The sequence below is a fragment of the Psittacula echo genome (assembly GCF_963264785.1).
Source record: "Psittacula echo genome assembly, chromosome: 5".
Lineage (NCBI taxonomy): Eukaryota > Metazoa > Chordata > Aves > Psittaciformes > Psittacidae > Psittacula > Psittacula echo.
This window is the reverse complement of record NC_137739.1, coordinates 76,413,107-76,435,817: the sequence shown is the minus strand read 5'-3', so window position 1 is coordinate 76,435,817 and position 22,711 is coordinate 76,413,107. Positions and strand designations below refer to the sequence as shown.

The following is a 22,711-nucleotide window of genomic DNA, read 5'->3' as shown; positions in this document are numbered from 1 at the left end:
AGCGCCGGGGAGGGCCCCTGACCTGGGTGGTTGCCTGGTATAGTCCATCCTAGGATGGGTTCTTGGAGTGTGGGTGATGGGCGCAGGGGTTTGGCTGTGGCTGCAGTCCACTCGCTGCTGGCACTAGTTACGCTTTTCTGTCTGCAGTTCTGATGAAGGTTTTACTGGATTAGGGATGCTCTGCAAGGGGCAGGTAGGTTTATTTTCTGTCAGGTTAAAATATGTGCGTATGATTATGTCAATTATAGGTCAATATTGTCATGAGAATACCACACTTACCGTACTGCAACTACAATCCTAGGGGTTGTATTAGCACAGAACACTGACAGACAGAGTTTGCACAAAAAAAGAAATAATTGATTGAAGTGGACAGTAAGCAAGGTAATCAGGGAATGGTGCTGGTCAGCAGGAGTGAGTGGCCACAGCACCACCTCCTTGCTGTTTCTGGGTGTCCAAAGGCATAGATCTTTTACAGTAAGCATGCTAAAATCGCTGATTAATTCTTACTGACAACGTTGCTTATGAAAATTAAGAAGTGAAGATGAAATATGCATGCTTGCAGTAATAGAAATGCAAAATTTCTATTAAGATCAGCCAAGGAAGATTTTTATTTTCATGTCAAGCTCATTTCAGTGATGTTTAATTATCCCTGAATAGCTGCTGAGGAAGTACCTTCCAGAATTTGTTCAATATAATACTCGTGACATCAGTATTTTCTAACTAAAGAAAAAAGCTTACAATTAATTACACAGTATTAATTCCATAGTATTACCTGATTGTTTATGCAGATTTTATTTTCCTCCTTGAAAAAAAAAAATAAACTAGTAACAGTGCTGTAAGGTTATTTGAATGCCTTTTATGCTATTCCTTTTCTAAATTAAAAGTGTCTCTAACACATGATAATAGCTGTAGTTAGATCAGTCTGAGATGAGTACATGTCAGATGAGATTCAAGATAATTGATGCTGTAAATATTCCTTCAGTGGAATGATAGACCATATTAATGGCTAGAAAATTCAGTCTGTTTGTAGGAATCTGATTTGAGCCATAATAGATTATATAAAGGCCTAGATTATATAAAGCACTGTTTATGGCTTACGATGTCTTTCAAATTTGCTGTTGCTGCCAACTCTTAAGTGTCTGAAAACTTCCCTAGCATATGTTTGTTTTGGAGGCAACTTCTCAAGAAGGTGAGGTTTTGCTGTTGTTCTGGAGAGATTTAGTGTGAGGTTGTCTCACTATAACCAGAAATGCACTCCTTCAGTTGATGCCACTTATCTGAGGAGCAAAAGGTGCAGGGAGAGGCTCAGCCCAGAGAATCTGCACATGCAGGGCTATCACTGCAGAAGAACTGGACCAAACATTTCAAAGCTCCTCCACCTGCGTAACTATACATAATTTATATAATTAATAAAACTTAGATTCTTACAATTTGTGTTCTTCCTCCCCGCACCTCCAGCTCCCTTCTGTCTCCCTAAGGCTTGCTGTTCCCTTTAGTCTCCCCCGTATCTCTATAATGACTGGCTGCAGAGGGCACCCATGGGTACCTGGGGCCAGCGTGCTCACTGCATGCCTGCTGCCCATGACGAGCTCACGGTGCAGTGTTTCCTGAGCTAGTCTGAGCCTTGCTCCAGTGTCCGCTTCTCCCCACAGGCATACACCAATTTTATATAATGTGCAGGAGGTTAATTATCCTTGGGATCTCAGTCGTCATTTGAAAGTTTGCAAAGAAGCTAAATAGCTCAGACAGTTTTGAGGAAGGGAGGCTTTGCAGATGGGCAGTCAAATGCAATTATCTCAGGAAGCAAATCTTAACTGCTCTTTGGGATTCAGCTGCATTTATGTGATATAATAATGTTTTGGTATGAGTTTTTACTGATGATGTAAAATTGATGGACATTGTCAGTACAGAGATGACCTCCTAAAGGTCCCTTCCAGGATGGATGAGGTTTTAGCCATTGCTCCTAACCTAGGCTGGTTGGGGATTTTCTTTCAAGTCAGCAGAATGACTTCACTTGTCTGGGTTTAGGCATGGGCAATAATATTCTGGGCAGGTTCATTTTCCTCTTCCTCTTTGGTATAATTTCATTTGATTTGTCATTTTCATTTGCCTCCAAGGAGATTCTATGCACCTGTCGCGGTTTAAGCCCAGGCTGTAAATCAGAACCATGAAGTCCACTTCCCCCCCCACCTTTCTTCCCTCCGCTCCTGGAGGGACGGGGAGGAGAATCAAAACAATGCAACTCCCATGGGTTGAGATAAGAACAGTTTAATAACTAAGGTATAACACAAATCACTACTGCTACCACTAATAGTAATAATGATAAAGGAAATAACAAGGAAGAGAATACAACACCTCACCGACCGGTACCTCACCCCCACCCTGCCATGATCCAGCCCTTCCGGGAACTCTCAGTTCTACCTCCTGGGCATGACGTGCTGTGGTATGGAATACCTCTTTGGCTAGTTTGGGTCAGGTGTCCTGTCCCTGCTTCCTCCCAGCTTCTCCTCCTCCCTGGCAGAGCATGAGACTCTCAAAGTCCTTGGTCAGTCTAAACATCGCTGTTATCAGCCCTGTTCCCAGGCGGAAAGTCAAAAACACAGCACTGCACCAGTAGAAAAAATGACTGCTACTGCTAAACCAGGACAGTATCCACCCCTTATTCCATACCATTCACGTCATGCTCAGATCCCACATTTTCAATATACCATCACTTTCATCTCAGTGCACTCTTATCGTCATGCACAGACCAATCCCTATAAAGCGCTGAGTCCATTCGGTCCATGATGTTGGGCTCCATCTCTTGTAACAGTCTTTCAGAGTAGGAGAGGCCCATTGCAAAGTCCACCCCTCGATCATGAGTCCATCTCTATGTTGCATCTCTGCCCTGATGGCCTGAAGTGCCATGGGCCCATCAGGCTCAAAATAATTCACCCTCCCCTGCAGCAGTCTCTGCAATTCGTCATCGGGGACTCCATACAGCTGCCTTCCATCTCCGACGCTTCCAAAGCACTGGAGGGGCCCAGTGGATTAGATACTCGCCCATACTGTCCCACACACCGCGACACTCATGACTGTCCAGCCTTGGGGAAAACCTCTCGGTCCCCCTGTATTGTCTAAACCCAGACAAGACCCAAACCTGACTCTGCTTAACTCTCGGGATCAGACAAAATGGTCGTGGGTAGAACACACTCTGTGTGTGTGCCAACATGGTGATCCCCATCACAATCAGCAGGCAGGTCCCAAGGGTACCCAAAGGCCATTCAAAACCTTCAAAACTCTCAAATGCTGCTGCTGTACTTGTCACTGGGGCTAGTATAGCTGTTGTGCTTGAAGGCTTTCTCACCACCAGCTTCTCTTTTTCCGAGTCCAGATCTTCCTCCTCTGCCTTGCTGGAAAGTGCTGCGGGGTCTCCTGCATCCTCCTGCGGCTCGGGCTCATGAAGCTCGTCGGGCTGCTGCTGGGGAATGCTCTCGGCTGCCGCGGGGCTGGGCTCGGCCGTGGGGCTCGGCTCCTCCGCCGCCTCCTCCCGCTGCTCAGCTGCTGCCTCCTTCCCCTCCTCGGCAGCCGCCTCCTTCCCGGCCTCCGGCCCCGCTCCCACCGCCGCTTGGTCCCCGGGGCCCCTCTCCCGGGCCGCTTCGGCCGCCGCCGGCTCCCGGGGCCGCTCCCCCTCAGCTCCCCGCAGCCTCACAAAGACGGAGGCGAGGACGAGGGCCAGGACGGTGAAGAGCAGCGGGACGGCCAGGTACAAGTCCACGGCCACGTCCATCCCGCCCTGCTGCCGGAGCCCCCCCGTATCGCAAGCCATTACCATAAAGTACAATGAAACAAGAACCTTAGCCCAAGGCCGACACTTGATAAACACTAACACAGCAAATACTGGCTCCAAGCAAGCTACGACATACAGAAACTGTGACATCAAAAAGAACAACTTTGAGACCCAATAAATCAGCATTGTGCCTCGGTCAGTTCTGTCGTTATCTCAACCCTTCCTGCCCCACGTTGGGCGCCAAAAAGAACTGTCGCGGTTTAAGCCCAGGCTGTAAATCAGAACCATGAAGTCCACTTCCCCCCCCACCTTTCTTCCCTCCGCTCCTGGAGGGACGGGGAGGAGAATCAAAAGAATGCAACTCCCACGGGTTGAGATAAGAACAGTTTAATAACTAAGGTATAACACAAATCACTACTGCTACCACTAATAGTAATAATGATAAAGGAAATAACAAGGAAGAGAATACAACCGCTCACCAACCGGTACCTCACCCCCACCCTGCCATGATCCAGCCCTTCCGGGAACTCTCAGTTCTACCTCCTGGGCATGACGTGCTATGGTATGGAATACCTCTTTGGCTAGTTTGGGTCAGGTGTCCTGTCCCTGCTTCCTCCCAGCTTCTCCTCCTCCCTGGCAGAGCATGAGACTCTCAAAGTCCTTGGTCAGTCTAAACATCGCTGTTATCAGCCCTGTTCCCAGGCGGAAAGTCAAAAACACAGCACTGCACCAGTAGAAAAAATGACTGCTACTGCTAAACCAGGACAGCACCCTTCTTTTTCCATCATCCACTCACCATTATTTATTTCCTCTAGTCTTTGCTTTCCTTTTTATTTTTCTTCCCCTAAAGTGCATATTTTGTATTCTGTTCAAGTAAAACTGGGAAAAAATATGGTCTACTTTAGGAGTAGAGAATGTGAGAATGTATGCATAACACGGTTGAGATTTCTATACTGGCATTTTTAATGGTAAAGAGTTTAAGGCTGGAAAATAAATGTAGATCTTGGAAGAGCAGAACATATACGGAGCAGGGGAGAGGAAGCCTGGCACTGTCTGTTTTATAGGAATTGACTGTCAAATTTTTTATTTTTTTTCTGTAGCAAAATGTTTCTGTGCTCATTTCAGAACATGCAAAATCCAGAAGTAGGCAGCAAGAGAGCAGTGGGGTGTTATCAAGTGCCCCTGCTCTCCAAGGGAGCACTATTTGCACTTGATGTGTTCAGAATGTAGTTCTTAACAGGGTTTTAAACTTTTTGAGTAGTCTATGGAAGAATTTTACTGAATCCATTAACTAGAGATGGATGTGGTCTAGAAGTAGACTTTCTTAACCCACTTTGATGTTCATTACTTAAAATTAAGTTTCTTTCCTTTAAAATATAAAGGAACAAGCATTAATTAGGTTTGGGATTATTCAACCAATAATTACTTACTTATCACGTTAAAAAGTCCTGTTTGTAATGATTATTGCTAGTAACGTGTCATGCACATCAGGTGGCCTTTAGTATAGATGCCTGTTTCTCCTGGTGTGGTTGGTAAAATCCTTTTTTCTTTTATAATGGAATCTTCTGTTTCTTTACAGGTACAGAGAAAATTAAACAAACAAACAAACAAACAAACAAAAAACCCTCAAGGTTATCTGTTTAAAAAACAAGGATAATAACAAGGCAGTTATTGCAGAATTCCTCCTCAAGCAATTGTATATATTGCGATAAGAAGTTGTGTTGCTTGAAGACTGTTCAGCTCCTGTGTGCTTATATCTGAATCTTAGTTCATAAAAGGAAGATAAATCAGTGGAAAGTGAAAATCCTGTAGCACAGCCATACGTTATGAGTGCTTTTATAACAGCTGGCTGTTATCTAGCTGTCCTTTCAATCCTTGCAGCATAAAAGTGGCTTTGAATCTTTTTTCTTACATGCTTGACTTGTGGGTAGTCACGGTTGATCAGCAATTTTTCACAGCCATGTCTGGCAGAGTGGGGATCCAAAGTGTGCTGACACTACCATATAGTCTAATGCAAGTGGAATGAAAAGATAGTTTAAATAATTCAGTTTCTTGATTCAAGTGTACTTGATTTAATGATAATGATCTGCAATTCTTTAATCAACTCTAATATTTTTAATAAAATTTAATAAAATTTAATGTTAGAATTGACCATGACATCAGTCTAGTTTGACCTCCTTTATCTTACAGCCCTGTTTTGTTGGGGTTTTTTGGAAGCTCTTCTTATACTGAATGTAGTTGTATTGAATCCCCTATATGCCCAAGTAGTCTGTTCCTCTGTTCAATTGCTTTATCTTCAAAAATATAACTCTGATTCTTTCCCATCTGAATTGGGCTTCCTTCAATTTCCAGCTATTGTTGCTTGTTGTATATCTTACTTGTAACCAAAAATGCTCTTTTGTACCTGCTGGTTTCCCACTATGAAGTGCTTACATCCTATAATACAGTTACTGCTGAGTCTTCTTTTCTGAGAAATTTAAATGTGTCTTGCTCTTTACATCTTTACTGCAAGCTGGAGTCATAAGCCCTTTCTCTACTACATAAGTAATTTTCTGTTGCTCTTTTCTTTACCCTTTAATTTCTTAATGTTACTTAGCAAAGGCTGACACCAGATTAGGATCCTGTGCTCAGGTCACCATTCTGATACATGTGAAAGAAAATTATGTTCTCAGTCTCACAGTACGCAGTGATCCCAGCAGTCACATCTCTTTCAGGATTGTGCTAAGGTCTTTGCCAGCACCTGTTTCAGACAGTGCAGGGTGTGGTCTTGCACTGTTAACCTCTGTTACAAGTTCATAGGTGTGTATCATTCTGCTTGAGCATCCAACTCTTCATTATTTGAGAAATCCATTGGACTTTATTAGTGTATGCATATACGTCTGCATATAGAAATTTGGCATTGTAGTTGGTGTTGCTGTTTTCTGCTGCAAGTGCTATGAATGCAAAGCCCTCAGCACCAGTGTTTCTGCTGTCCAGAGATTCCAATGCTAATTCAGTCTCATAAATAATGAGTGTTGGTTCAGTTTAGTGTCCTTGGATAAACAGAATCATTGTTGTCCTTATGCAAGGCTGTATGCCCTGTGCCATCCTCCTGATGCGGTTAGGACGTGCTCATATGAACAGTTCATGCAGGTTTCAAGCAGGTGTACTTATAACCTCATTAAAAGAATAAAGCAAATGTTTCTATAAAACTACATCGCCAAGTGTTTGTTGCATTTCTCCTCTTGAATTCTTTGTTGATAGGATCCAGCTGTCGGTAAACCATAGGAGGCAGAAATTGCCTTGAGCTGCACGGGGTATTGTTAACTACTAAGGTCATTCTGTTTGTCCTTTTGTGTTTGAGCATGTTAACAACCTTCTAGCATGTATTTGATCATCCCAAAATGCTATTGGAAATCAATATAAGCTCATCAGGGGTCTCCCAGGGCCACACTCTCAGTCTTGTGGGAGCAAAGAAAGTCTTGCTTTCTTATAATGCCTGGACATGTAAATGATTCTTGCTTTCTACTGTTGTATCTGTACTGCACATGCCGTACTGCACATGCCATACTGCACTGCAGATGCGTAATAAATCTCTTTTAAAGGGCTGTAGAGGGAAAAATATCTTATGTGGAGCTCCAGGTAACTTGCTCCCCTGTTCCCAGCTTGTTTGAAGCTCTTGTGCCTCCACAGAGCATGTACTAATGGATGGCACGCAAGACAGCTCATTATCCTTTCCATAGGTAAGCAGGAAATAGGTATTTGTTGAATTCTTGTGGATTTTCTGAATCATGTGTGACTGCTTTGTGCAATACAGTGCCATAAAGCACTTCAAACCTGAGTAACTATTGATAGATTGTGTTAGGTCAAGGAGGCCATAATAAGGAAAATATCATGAAAAACATTCTACTTTTATACTAAAAAATAACTTATGAGTTAGGCTAAATATATGCGTCACTGCTATCTCCTCTCTGGGTGTCTTGTTGAAGCCGTTTCAGTTGGTTTACCAGATGCATGTTTTATTATTATCCTGACTTCCAAGCATTGCTTGTTTGGAACATCTGAAGACAAAGGCAGCTAAATAACAAATTAAATCAGCAAGCTGTGTAGTCCCAGAAGCTGAAAAGGGATGTTACAGGAAATACAGTCTGTGATCCTGCTCCCGTTTGTGTATATGAAATTCTCCTGCAGCTCAGGTGAGGGTTGCAGGAGATGGTCCATGTTTCCTACTCAGAGCCAGTGCTATGCCTCCAGTGTGTTGCGATTCAGCATGGAGAAGACATGGATAGCACCTGCCACACTTCTGTACATCTTCCGCACCAACATCTCTGACTGTCTTGATGCAATTTACAGTGCACTTTAAATTAGATATTAAGAAGAAATTCTTCACTGGGAGGGTGATGAGGCCCTGGCACAGATTGCCCACAGAAGTTGTGACTGCCCCATCCTTGGCAGTGTTCAAGGCCAGGCTCGATGGGGCTTTCAGCAACCTGCTCTAGTGGAAGGTATCCCTGCCCATGGCAAGGGGGTTGGAAACGGATGGTCTCTAAGGTCATTTCCAACTCAAACTATTCTATGATTCTGTGATGATTTTATGACTAGATCCAGAACAGCTTATACTGAGATTTCTGTTTGTTTGAGAGCTTAAGGATATGTGAAGGGAATTCTTCCAATGCAGAAGGTTAGCATGTTTAGCATGTCTGCGCCATCTGGGTTTTGGAAACTGTTTGGTTTAATTCAATGATTAAAGACTGAAAAATTGAACCTAATAGTGGCATAAACCTCTATGGAAAACATACTTCTGTAATTATTTTCATTTTGATTAATAGACTAACTGCGTAGCAACACCCATGACTTCTGTTTAATTTAAAGAATGATTAGTCTGTTAACTCTTTATAATTTGATCGACCTAAAATGAAATTGAAATTTTTAGGTTTGGGGTTTTTTTTCCGTCTTGTAAAGCACTTCAAAAATTCATCTTGTTGAGCTTCCCAATGCTTAATCTTTTTCCATAGCATAAGATCTCCCTGTCTCTTCAAGTGATTTCCTCTGTTTCCTCCTCCCAGGTTAATTTCTATGCAATATCTGAAATCCATAGTTGAGTCCCTGAGTGTCGCAGTGCTGCTAGGCAGGAAGAAGCACCCACAGATACTTATACATATGTACAGAGCTTTAAATAGTTTACTTTCCTAAGTCTATTTTGAAATTTGAATATCAATTAGCAACAATTCAATTAGACATTGAAACTGGAGCTTTCACAAGTCAGTATTAGTGCCACCAAGATCAGGTGAGTTGAAAATAGCCTGTCTAAAGGCATTGGAGTTGTGTGCCTGCATTGTAATAACTCTGCAGAATATCGTGGCAGTATGATAAAAAAAGCGTATTTTTTGTTATGTTTGCAGCTGTTGTGCTGCCTGAGCAAAATATAGTCTCACACAACAATCTAGTAAAACATTTGTCTAACCTTGCCCAACAGGGGGGCAGGCAGTTGAGGAGGTAGTGAAATCTCACAACAATTGCAAGCATTATTTTGTCTCCTATTAGTGCTGCTGCTTTTGCTTTGATGCAGCTGTGGGGATCTTTCTAGCTGATGGAAAAATCAGTTCTGCTGTGCAAATTTTCTGTTAATTGACCATTATGAACTGCTTTGTCAGACAGCTTGCCACATTCCTATTCCCAACTTAAATTTCTTTCATGTTTCCTAGAATCATGGAATGCTTTGGGTTGGAAGGGACCTTAAAGATCATCCAGTTCCAGCCCCCCTGCCACGCAGGGCAGGGACACCTTCCACTAGACCAGGTTGCTCCAAGCTCCGTCCAACCTGGCCTTGAACACTGCCAGGGATGGGGCAGCCACCGCTTCTCTGGGCAACCTGTGCCAGTGTCTCACCACCCTCATAGTGAAGAGCTTTTTTCTTGTATCTAATCTAAATCTATAGAATCATAGAGTGGTTTGGGTAAGAATGGACCTTAAGATCAAGTTCCAATCCGACTCCTTACACTAAAATCATGTTGCCCAAGGCTCTGTCCAACCTGGCCTTGAACATTGCCAGGGACATAGCATTTATCACTTCTCTGGGCAACCTGTTCCAGTGCCTCACCACCCTAACAGTAAAGAATTTCTTCCTTATATCTAACCTAAACTTCCCCTGTTTAAGTTTAAAGCTGTCACTCCCTCTCTCCGGCATCCTTGTAGGTCCCCTTCTTCAGATATTGGAAGGCTGCCATGAGGTCTCCACATAACCTTCTTTTCTGCAGGCTGAACAGCCCCAACTTCCTCAGCCTGTCTTCATATGGGAGGTGCCCCTGCCCAGTTATCCTTGTGGCCCTCCTCAGGACTTGCTCCAATAGCTCCATGTCCTTCTTATGTTGAGAACACCAGAACTGCACACAATACTCCAAGTGGGGTCTCAACAAGAACAGAGTAGAGGGGCAGGATCTTTGATCTTTTGACCTGTTGATCATGCTTCTTCTGATGCAGCCCAGGATGCAGTTGGCTTTCTGGGCTGCAGTTGCACACTGCTGGCTCATGTTCATTTTCTCATTGACCAACAGCTGCAGCTGCTTTGCCCATATCCATCTGATCTATAGCTCTATCATAGAAGGCTGACAAATTGGTCAGGCAGGATTTGCCCTTGATGAAGCCATGTTGGCTGTCACCAACCACCTAGTTGTTTTATGTGTGCTCTAACATGGTTTCCAGGAGAATCTGCTCCAAGATTTTGCCAGGCACAGAGGTGAGACTGACTGGTCTGTAATTCCCCGGGTCATCCATTTTCCCCTTCTTGAAAATGGGGGTTATATTTCCCTTTTTCCAGTCATCAGGAACTTCACCTGACTGCCATGATTTTTCAAATATGATGGACAGTGGCTTAGCAACTTCATTCGCCAGCTCCTTCAGGACCCATGGATGGATTTCATAACGTCCCATGGACTTGTGCACGTTCACGTTCTTAAGATGGTCTCGAACCTGATCCTCTCCTACAGTGGGCTTAAGGTCTTAATTCTCACAGTCCCTGCATCTGCCTTCCAAGTCTTTAGTGGCATGGCTAGAGCACTATCCTCTACTCAGTTTCCTTATACTCTAATCACAATCCATCCCGTGTCGTAGAACAGTGCCATGCAGAAAGAGGATGCCTGCTCCTCTCTGTTATTAAGGAGTTCAAGTGTCAGGGGGTTTACACACATCCAGCATGCATCCGTTGCAAGAGAGCAGATCGTAAAAGCAAGTGGTATTATCATGGCTCATGGTATCATGCAGCATGGTATGGAAAGGATCTCTTGTCCAAACCCCTGCTCAAACCAGGGCCAGTTTCACCGTTAGATCAGTTTGCTTGGGACTGTGTCCAGTCAAGCTTTGAATATTTCTGAGGAAGGTACCCGATAAACTCTCTGGGCACTTGTCTAATCGTAGAATCATAGAAACCCAGGCTGGAAAGGACCTCAAGGATCATCTGGTCCACCCTTTCTACACAAAACATGATCCAGACTAGATGTCCCACCACTCTGTCTAGCTGAATCTTAACAGTGTCCAGTGTTAGGGAATCCACCACTTCCCTGGGGAGATTATTCCAATGGCTGATTGTTCTAATTGTGAAAAATTTTCCTCTTGTACAGTCGGCATCTCCCAACGAGTAACTTGTGCCCATCACCCCTGGTCTTTTCCATGGGACTCCTTGTAAAAGTTGCATGGGGAATTTGTTTTCATTTATAACCAGGAGGAATTTATCTTGGTGCAACTTATACCTCATGGTCTTCTACTCTGCAGTTCTAAGAAGAGTTTGTCTTCACCTTCTCTGTAACTTCCCGGTAGTCAGTCAAAGACAGAAATTAGATCTCCTTTTCATCTTACCTTCTCCAGGTTAGCCAAACACAGCTCACCCAGCCTCTGCTTCTGCAGCACCTGTTCCAGCTCTCCAGTCCTCTTGGTGGCTTCCTGCATTTGCTCCAGTACCTCCATGTCTTGACCTGGACAGGGTGATCAGTTGTCTCACAGATATGGGGTAGAGGGGAAGGATCATTTCCCCAGCCCTGCTGACTGCACTCTCTTGTTGCAGCCTGGAATGTGGTCAGCCACTTCCTGTTCAGCTTCCACACCAAGACCTCCACAGCCTCTTCTGCAAAGCTGTTTTCTGTCCAGTCAGCCTCAGACTGCCTTGTGTTAGGGTGTTGATTGCCACCTTACTCTGGCAGGCCTCAAAGTCATCTTAACTCCTGATATTAGGCTTTTAGTGATTTAGTGTGTGTCGTCTTAAGTAACATCATCAAAATGAAGCTAAGTCAAGACTTGGACTCTTTGTGTGTTTCACCTAAGAGGACTCACTGTTACCTAAGGGTGAAAAATTTGAGGAGCGGTCCAATGAATTTGGTGTTGGAGGCTCTTGGCTGCCAGTCATCCTTGTTTGTGGTCCCAGGATGTGCTTTAATAAGCAGACCCTGGAGAGCATTCATGTGTGAAATGTTCTGTTGTCCATCAAAATACAGGAAATAGGTGTTTTGCCCTAGAAACTGAAGCAAGCTGTTTTCCTTCCTTTTTCTTTTTTTTCTAGTGCATGAGTAGAAGACATAACGTTTCAGCAATCTCATTCCTTTTCATATGCTACAGTGATTTAAAATAACCTTTAAAACAAAAATGAAATCTCATTAGAAAATGCCATCCTAATTTGGAGCAACAGTTCCATAATTTGTTTCTGTGATATTAAATTAAATGTTTTGTAGAGTAGAATGAAGGTAACATTTACTTTAAATCCATGCACCATTACAAGGTATTATTGCTTGAATTATTCCACATTTTGGAACATGTTTTGTTTCTAATTAATCAAGAGACTCTCAAGCTTTGCTCTTGTTATGCAAATGAAAATAAGCATCTAAAGAATAATTTTAAATGCAAGCTGCTTTACAGTGTGGACGTTTGAAACATGCTAATCTATTCAGTTTGTTAACATTGGGTGTCCATGCGCCTCTGCCTCACCTCTAGTTTTTCAAACTGCCAAACCCCTGAATTTTTAAAGAACTGCTACAGTGATGGTCCATCTCACACAATACACTGGAGTTTGAACAGTACCTGGGGAAAAGACATAGGATCAAAACACAGTGATGCATCCCCCAAAACAACTGTCCTTGTTTTCAACACATTTGAAAAGGGACTCAAGTGTGCAGATGCCTTTGTGCATGGCCTCATTCCCTTTGACACTGGTGATCATGCTAAGCGTTGAGCACCTTGTTCTGCATTTCACTGAATCATGGCCTCAAAAAAAACATGATGAATTTGAGTAGTTAGTCACACAAAACTCTGCAAAAATAGGGTAGATTTGTGGATGAGCAATTAATTAAGCACTACTTAAAGCATTATTTATATTTTGTTTTAAGAAGAAGCAGTGCTGATAAGGCTCTGAAATTCAGTAAAGGCTGAGTTGCCCGTGGGGATGTGTTGCTGTGTGCTTGCAGACCAGATCAGTAGAGGTGTAATTAGGCAAATTGTTCCTACTCTCTGTGGGAACAGCACTAGTGCATGTGTTGTAACTGCTGGATGTACAATTGAAACATAGGGGCTAGACTTCAAGAAACAACTTCCCCTTGGCTGCCAACCCTCCGGGCAGTGTAACTTCTCCCTAAAGCTTGCCAGAGACTTGCTTACCGTGTTGTTTGGAGGTTGAATGTTTATAACTAGTACTTGGTAAAAATACACATTTCTTTTTTATTTATTTTTTCTTTCTTCAGTGTATTTGTTCCTTCAGAGAAAACTCATAATAAACAATAGTAACACTCTGTGAACAGGGTGTTCCTGATGGAATAAAGCCCAAATTAATTAATTAGGTGTACTCATATTCCAAGGGGCTATCGTTATTTCTTCCCTGTGCAAGACGAATGAATTCTGTTGTGGGGATCTAATTTTCTTTGAGCTTATGCAGTGGGAGTAATTATATGATACCTGTATTTTAATCAAGAGAAGTGTGTTCTAAAGCCTGTGATGAATTTACCTGCTTGGCATTAAATGCATGTAACTAAAAGAAGGGAGCATGCATTAAATTGCTGTATTGAATTGCTGCTTTAAAAGAAAACAGCTGCATGCTCATGGTCTGTGTTCTGCTGGATCCTACATTAGTATGCAAATTAGTCTATTTATTTCCAGAGCTTTATAAACTATTTTGTCTAAGAGACATTTAAATTAAAATCATACGTAAGAAACAAGTAGTAAAGATGAAAACCAGATGAAACCTAAGTACTAGTGCAAACACAACAGAAATATGATTTACATTATCATATATGATATCATGAATATTGTTATATACAAAAACCTGAGTCAAAAATAAAGACCAAGTTGTGGTAGGTCCTGTGCAGGTGAAAAAGAAAAAAAAAAAAAAAATCTCTAAAACTGAGTTTTGCTTCAGAAGTCTGAAAATCTATGTTTGTGGCTTTTAGAGAGCTGTGTAGCCTTCATTTTGGTGTTGTCTTTTATACCATGAGATGCACACACTTCCCCTTGAAGAAACATTGTAGAGTCCACTGAAGCCTGACTTTATCTTGGTTGTTCTTTCTGTCTTTCCAGATTTGGATGATCCAATAGTAACAGTCCACCAGAGCATTGGGGAAGCAAAAGAACAGTTTTACTATGAGAGAACAGTGTTTCTCAGGTGTGTTGCCAACTCCAATCCACCCGTTCGGTACAGCTGGCGACGTGGCCAAGAGGTACTGCTGCAAGGGTCTGATAAAGGAGTGGAGATCTATGAGCCCTTCTTTACCCAGGTAAGAATGAAAGTACAGGGTTTTTTCTTTCCTTAGGCTACTTACACCAGATTCTTTGGTGGATCTGCCTTTGGATGATCAGTCCCTGCTGGGCTGTGCTGGGGATAAGTGGGCGTGCCCTCCAGATAACTACACCTCAGCACAGATACACCCATATGTTATTGTAAGACATCCTAATATAAAATATATCTTTTATTTTTTTGTAAAATTATCAAATGGGAAATTATGGGAAGACGCACGATGAGCGCTGTCTGCAGGAGGCCTTTTGAAGTCATTTTGCTTGGGTGCTACAAGCCCAAACATCTGATTTGACTGCTATTTCCTAAGCTTTTCCAGTACAATGCAAAGTGATTCTGCATGGAAGTTACAGCCTAAAAAGCTTTTCAAGAAGGCTAAACTCTATGGCAACTCCCTGTGGTTTTGGTTTTGGTTTTTTTGTTTGGGGGGTTGTTTGTGGGGTTTTTGTTTGTCTGTTTATTTGTTTGTTTTTATTCTGCCTTTCCCTTCTTTGAATATAAATTTTTGTTCCAGAATTATAGACTTAAAAGATCAGGTGACAAAAAAGGGAAGAAATGCTTTTTTAAGTCTTCCTGCTCTTGCTCGCAGCCGTGAAGGCAGACTAGGCCATCAAAAGAGTGTGTCGGATTAGATCAGATTAATCTATTGTTAGCGCATTTGCACAGTCTTGAAATGAAAAGGTGGCATATCCTGTTGTCTGTGGACAAAAGTGTGTGATGTTGTTTGAAAAGAAAAAAAAAAACTCAAACAAGTAAGAAAGGAAGAAGGCAAAAAAACCATGTTTTGGAAAATCTCAAGCAATAACGAGTAAAGACAGAGGTGAAAACTGCCTGGTAATTTGGTTCTGATAGGAGAAAGCAACCTGCAGCTTTCATAAATAATCTTCAGCTAATAATTTGAGAGCACCTTCATTTTTTCTTTTTATTGTACTTGACAGCCTTATATTGCTACAATGGCTTGGTATTTTACTGAGAAACGTGTAGCCTGGAACCTTGCAGAGATGCGAATTAGATTACATAGTTATGTTATTGGTCTACTAAATGTGATGAGATTATTTTTAATGTAACATGTATGGACCTAGTTTAACAAATCTGCAGCTTGTTTCCTTGGACTCGTGTAAACGGGAATGTTTTTTTTAATGTTTTAATTAAAAAGTGAGAGACTCTTGACATGGAACTTTTTGTTTTATATTTCAATACGAGAATGCTTCCCTATCATGTAATAAGAACATAACTAATAAAATATGTCACATGAAATTAGATTCAATTTAAAAAATATATTTCTAGGTTACTAGGAATATTTTTCCTAGAACCTCTGTCGGGGCTGAATTAACAAGTAAATCATATTGTCGTGTTGATAATTGAAAGCTTATCCATAACTTTTTTACATTTTCTGGAGGTCAGTTTGAATTAGTGTATTTTGTCTGTGTGCCTGGGAGATTTGATATATGTTTATAAGAGAAGAAGATGTAATTGAAAGTTCAAGATTCATAAATGTCTACTGCATATTTCTACATAATTGGTGCAGCTTATGATAAGGTAACAAATAGAGCTGCTGTGAAGAGGGATAGAGGGGATTTGACTTCAGAGCATCATCAGACATGTATTTAGGTGGCTTTTTTTTTTTGTTGAGTGCTTTGATGGTGGATTATTAATCTGAAAATCATATGAAATGTAAAGGGAAACAAATCATAGCACTTTTTTTTCACATAGCATTTTTTTTCAGGAACTTACCCCAAAAAAGACTAGTTTTTCTTGCCTATAGAAGGCACCTGGGAAACTGGGCATATACAAGTAAATTCTTGAACTCTGGGCAGGTTTTTTCAGTGAATCAGGTAATATCAGCTGCTTATTTTAGCTGCTGTGGGGAAAGAAATAGAACAAACACAAACATTCTCATCTGCGGGAGTGTTTTAAATACTGAATTTTTCAAACCCAAAATCTTGATGCTGAATTTTTTCCTAAGAGTCTGCATCATCCTCATTGCACATTGTAATTGCACATCCTGACAACAAGATTAAATTTGCTGTATTTACAATAATTATGCAATTAGACATAATTAGACTAATTATCCAAGCCAGTGAGGAAAATATATACATTTTTATATATCTCTGCAATCTGAGGACATGATCCAGAATACCATTGTGAGCTCAGCCCACAAGTTCAACTTGAAATGTAGAGCTGAAGATTGAATTGAGGGGATGTAGCTGCCTTGTCTTTCCAGAACTCAACGACTTTTGTAGCTGCATTTCTGCTAACCTGGATTGGGCCCTTTTCTAGCCCAGATAAAACTCTTTCTAAAGCAGGATCTCTATCTTTAGGAGCAGCCTTTCAAAGGCAAACACTAAATCAGCATGTGCTTAATTTTAATCTCATTATTTCTGTGGGACTGATTTACATATACAAATCACTTCAGTTCCCATGCTGCAAACATCTACCAAGCTTGATTTCAACTACTGCTTGTTTTCTTGTCTAGCTAATATTTTCTCTTTTATTGTGTTGGGTTTTTTTGCTAGTTCCATATATGTGTTTTCACTAGCTACTAGATTTTTACTTATATAGGCCTGGGCAGTTGGTGCCTGTGATACTGTGCAAAAATTCAAACTGTTCAAAATTTCAAATTGTGAAAAAAATTCAATACGTTGCTCAAGATGTGGTAGTATCAAAACTTGTTCAGTTTTCACTGAACAAATGACAATGATAATTTTCCAAAGCTTGCCCTTTTGATGCTTTGTGAGCCCATTCAGAGTGTCTCCCTAGAACAGGGTTGTGCCTTAACCTTGTCTCACCATAACACATTTTTAGCTTATCAGTATAAACACAGGCATAGACTTAAAAGGGAGAAGCTGGAGGATGAGATTGAAAGCCTAAGGAAGTGTGTTATTTTAATGCTTGAATCAATAATGTGCAAGTATTGGTACATGTAGATTTATTAGATGTTTTCGCAGCCCTCCATGCTGTTGCGTCGTCACACCTGACACCCTGTTATGCTTTGCTGTGCTTCCCGTGCATTCTTTCTCCCTGCTCTGCCCCATGACATCTCTGTGTGCTCAGGGTTTTGTATCTAACATTCCTGACTGTTTCTTACTCCTGTTGCAAATAGTGCTGTAAGATTTTGCATGCATTTTGCAGCAGCTTGCTTTTTCACCTGACTTTCTGGTTCCGAGGTGCCCATTTCACATAGTACTGGAAAATGTCATATTTTCCAGTTCTCTTCTGATTGTGTCTGAAGGAACTCCTTCATTACATATCCCATTCAGGTCCCTGCTCCATCATTTACACTGCTGGCTAAAAATAAAATCCATCAGCAACTTATTTTCAAAGGCAAACAGCAGGATTTCTGTACCTTGTCATTTATTTCATCATGCAGATTGTACCTTAAGAAATGTTATCCCGAATAATGCTGTAACATGGAAGACTCTGTCAAACCAATTTCCCCTTCGCTGCTGTTCTTTTGCCTTTAATATATAAATGGAGTTACAGTTTTAGGTTATGCCAGATACCATTCTTTCAGATAATTAAATAATATATGTTTTCTGGACCACTTCAACCTCTGCTTCTAATTAACCACCTCTGAATCTTCCTCTTGCCTTTTGAAAGCTTGTCTTGGTGTTTCCTGTATCCCTGCTTGCTCCTCTGCCTTGGTCCCTTCCTAATGCTGACTCTTGCACGTCCAGGGAGAAACAAAGATCCTGAAGCTGAAGAACCTCCGACCTCAGGACTACGCGAATTACAGCTGCATCGCCTCAGTGAGGAATGTCTGCAGCATCCCTGACAAGATGGTGTCCTTCCGACTCTCTAATAAAACAGGTAGGCTTCCAGCAGCAAGCCTCCCTAGTTGTTTGATGGCCCCGTGGTCTTTTCTGTTTTGGTGGCGTTCTCTTGCTTAAAACATACATGACAGTCTGCAGCCTCACAGCAGTGGGAGCTGTGCAGGAGCAAGTTAGAGAAGCCGTTTTCAGGGGCTTTCTGTTTTGTCACCAAAGTTAGGATTTGAAGAACAGTTTTGATTTATTGCTCTCTATTTATCACTGTCTGGATTTTATATCAGGATTTACATTTTCACCCAATGTCAGGGATGTTCATTGCTATGGACAGACTTCATGGTATTCATGGTTTGAATTACAGGGATAATTCTAATATCTAGTTTCAACACCCACCCCTGCCATGGGCAGGGACACCTTCCACTAGACCAGGTTGCTCAAAGCCCCGTCCAACCTGGGCTTGAACACTGCCAGTGATGGGGCAGCCTGTGCCCTCCTTCTTTGGGCAACCTTTGCCAGATCCTCACCACTCTCATAGTGATATTATTCTTTCTAATAGCTAATCTAAATCTACTGTTCAAAGAACATACTGCAGCAAGGTAAGAGGAAGGGGCATCTAAGTTAAGTCAGGACATAGATTAAAAGAAAATATGCAAAATACTTCTCTCAGTGCTTTGTTGAAAGCTAATTATTTTTGATCAATGAAATATTTTAGGGAAACCACCTTTTAATATTCTTACGTTGATTTAAGCATTTGATTTTATATGATTGATTTCATATATTCTTACATTGATTCTATCATTGATTTCTTATACTGGTTTAAGCAAAAATGTTTTCTTTCAGGTTTAATTGGTTCAAATGAAAATACTGAAGCAGTTGTGTTGAAATGCATTGCAGGAGAATAATTAGGCACTTAGTCTCTGCCCACACTGTCTCCATGTTGTGGCATTTCTTGTGCATTTTCTCTTTTCTTTGGACTTGTTCCTGACCATGCAAACAGTCGGCTGAACATCTCCCCCTCTTTGTGCCTGTATCATTGCTGTGTATCTTCAGAGCATCATGTCAGTGGCTGATTGCCAGAACTGCAATTGGGAATGGCTGGTTTCTAAGAGGTGGAAATTACAGATTTTTAACTCCTCTAAAGTCTCTGTGCTCAGAATTCGCAAAGGATGTGTCTGAAATGGTTTATAAACCTGATGCCAAAGAGCAAAGTTCACAGCTTAGAGATCTAAATAATTAGAAATTTCAGAGATGTATTTTCTTGAGAACAGTTCTGCAGCAAATGTAACATTTGAAGACTTCAGGTTAAATTTACATTGGGTTATGCCTTGATAGTGCATGCCCTGAAAACAGGTAGCAAATGAACAGAACAGTTGAGGCATTAACATGCTGAGTGTGTCTAAGATGAACTATGAATTTTATTTCCACTTGCACATTTTGCATTATTTCTGTCCTCACAGCTTTATTCCAAGGAGTTGCCTTCAGCTTTTTCTCAATTTCTGATTTGACAGCAGGGACTTCAAAACTGTACTATGTACCATTACTGTACCTAACCCACTGCAAAGCAAATTCACAGCTCAGCCTTAAGGCTGCCAGTAGGGGAATAACAGTCAGCTCCAGACATATCTGGCAACATGATTTGGAAGCCTTCAATTTCTTCTCATTAATTCTGCCAGGAAAAAAACAAAAAATCATAATGTGAAGTTTGTCCCTCATTAGTTGCTCTGATTTCATACCAGAAGAGGCATGAAAGCCTGTCTGCTGTCGAGAGGTGTAGCTGACAGGAGCTCTAGGTGGGAGCAACTTTCTTCGTGTCACTGGTAATAACTCGTACACTTTCCTTCACAAAAACAGAGTATGAGAGTTGTTACCAGTCCCATTTGTGAGAGCGATAATTTTGCTGTTGGAGCCAGAACAGTCTTTGTCCATGCTGGATGTCATCTGCAACAGAACTTTGTTCATGTTACAGAAACGGGGGAACATCAAATAGCATAACTATTCCAAATTGAGGACAGGTGATCATGATCTAATTTTACAAAAAGAATTAATTATTTCCACCTTGCAAAACTCAGATTTATTTTGGAGAATGGTGTCTTGGTTCCTGCAATTAACAGGAATTGCTCTTCTGGAGTAATTCCTGAAGTAAACAAGTCTGAAAAATTGCAAGGATTCATACTTTCTCCTGAAGAACTTGGTGGCAACCATCATCAAGGGTATGATTAATGGCTTTAAACCAACAGAGGGAGATTTACATTAGATATTAGGAAGTTCTTCCCTGTGAGGGTGATGAGGACCTGGCAAAGGTTGCCCAAAGAAGGAGAGCACAGGCTGTCCCATCCCTGGCAGTGTTCAAGCCCAGGCTGGACGGGTCTTTGAGCAACCTGGTCTAGTGGAAGGTGTCCCTGCCAATGGCAGGGGTTGTGGAACTAGGTGAGCTTTAAGGTCCCTTCCAACTCAAACTGTTCTATGATTAAATATGCATACTAATTACTACAACAACTTGTTAATGACTGATGTGTTGATGACTGAGACAAAACATTTTTCATTTGGTGTGACTTCATCTGATACAGAAGTTCTTTGGTAGAACTGCAGCTGTTGTAACTTCATAGAAGTTATGTAAATTGTAAATCCAGAGTAATCCAAGATAAATCCAAAGTAATGAAAATCAGAGCCTGGTTTTGATGCTCTGTTTCTGTATAGCACAGCCCTAGCCTGTCTGTTTTTAATTTGAAGTTGGAGGCTTGTAACAGAGATGCCTATCTGATGGAGACAAAGGAGAAACAAATGAGCTTCTGTAAGTTGGCAAGCATGCATGTTATTTATTGTAATTAAGGTGACTACAAGTGAGTTTCAGTTCAGCTGCAAAGTATGTGATCATAATGTAAAATTGCTGGCAGTTTGGCTATTCTGCATTTGTCAGTTCTGTAAGCATAAGTGGTGTGAGAAGTTTTTCTTGATTTTGGCTGTTGCCAATGAGAGAGGTGACTAAGGGGAATAGCTGAGGCTTACAGCAGCGGTGGGTTTCCATCTCCTTCCAGTAGTGACTTGGCTCCCCGGATTCAGGCTCTTATTGCAGGACACAGGGACTGTTGCAAGATTTGTCAGGTTCCCTTTGGTTGACTGGCTTGCGGGTAAAGTCAGGAAGGCTTTTCCCTGTCATGGATGTGCATTCCAGCTTGGGATGCTCAGAGCCATCAGCTGTCCTAGCAGACAGATGGGGATTGTGAGTGTTTGTGGCCTATCTGTGTGCAGTGGCCTTCCACTCTCCTTGATACATAGACATGGTACGCACACCTCAGCTCCCACAGTATCACAGTATCACAGTATGTTAGAGATTGGAAGGGACCTCAAAAGATCATCTAGTCCAATCCCCCTGCCAGAGCATCCCCTCTGGCCCTGGTTGATTGCGACCGCATGCCGATGCACAACAGGGTTTCATGCTGTAAAGAGCATTTGTGACAGGTCATGATCGTTGGCAGATTGTGCTGGAGGAAGTGCACTCAGCAGATGTGAAAATAACCCAGCGTAACTATTAATGTATGCCAGGAAATATTTACTGTTCTTACAGTATCCTGCTACTACCCTGCCTGCTTGCGGCATCCACACCATCGAGGTTCTCACAGATCATAAAATCATAGAATCACAGAATGGTTTGGGTTGGAAGGGATCTTAAAGCTCATCCAGTTCCATTCCCCTGCCACAAGCAGGGGCGCCTTCCACTAGACCAGGTTGCTCCAAGCCCAGTCCAGCCTGGCTTTGAACACTGCCAGGGATGGGACAGCCACAGCTCCTCTGGACAGCCTATGCCAGTGTCTCACCTCCCTCATGGTAAGCCAACTCACCTGCTGAACTTCGTGCTTGATAATCTTCCCATATTATTAGGGATTATGGTGACAGAGGCATACCAACACTTGTTTTTTTCCTCTTTTTTTCCATGAAACACTCAAGTCTCCCTGCTTTCCCTCACCAAAAACTATAGGTGACTGGGGCATGAATGTAGACACTAGTTCCAAAGAAAGCATTGCAGGTTCAGATTGCAAGTACTACTTACACCCCAGCATCTTTCATGCATCCATATTCCTGTGTACACACCTGAGTTGAGAGGCTAATTCTAGTAACACCAGGCTTGTCTTTGGGCAAGTAGCTCAGGTCTCTGTTCAGGGCCACCTGCCAGCTTGTCCCTGTGACCTTTTTGTTTTCTGTGCTCACTCAGTCTTGCTGATTATTCGATTGTGTGTCATGGTATCACCAGTGTAATGATCGATTACTGTGATAGAACCAATCCAGTGGAAACTTTCTGCGTACTTCTTGATTAATTAGAGAGGTAATTAAGCTGATGCCATCAGATGAGCATGTATTCGTCACTATACTTTGGGCATAATGCGGATTTAAAGCATTACGCATAGGTGTAATTAGGTACACCCACATCCCCTTCAT

At 41.8% G+C, this 22,711-nt stretch overlaps 1 protein-coding gene across 2 annotated transcripts in view; it reads left to right on the top strand.

The window, feature by feature from the left end:
• Positions 1–22,711, top strand: part of MDGA2 (MAM domain containing glycosylphosphatidylinositol anchor 2) — a 378,834-nt gene that overhangs the window by 183,217 nt on the left and 172,906 nt on the right. Inside the window, exons 4-5 of one of the 2 annotated variants that reach the window (XM_080619512.1) lie at positions 14,297–14,493; positions 18,188–18,320. In XM_080619512.1, coding sequence (XP_080475638.1) covers positions 14,297–14,493; positions 18,188–18,320 — 330 coding nt within the window. Of the gene's footprint in view, positions 1–14,296; positions 14,506–18,187; positions 18,321–22,711 lie in introns of both variants that reach the window. The other variant, XM_080619511.1, reaches the window with a different exon arrangement.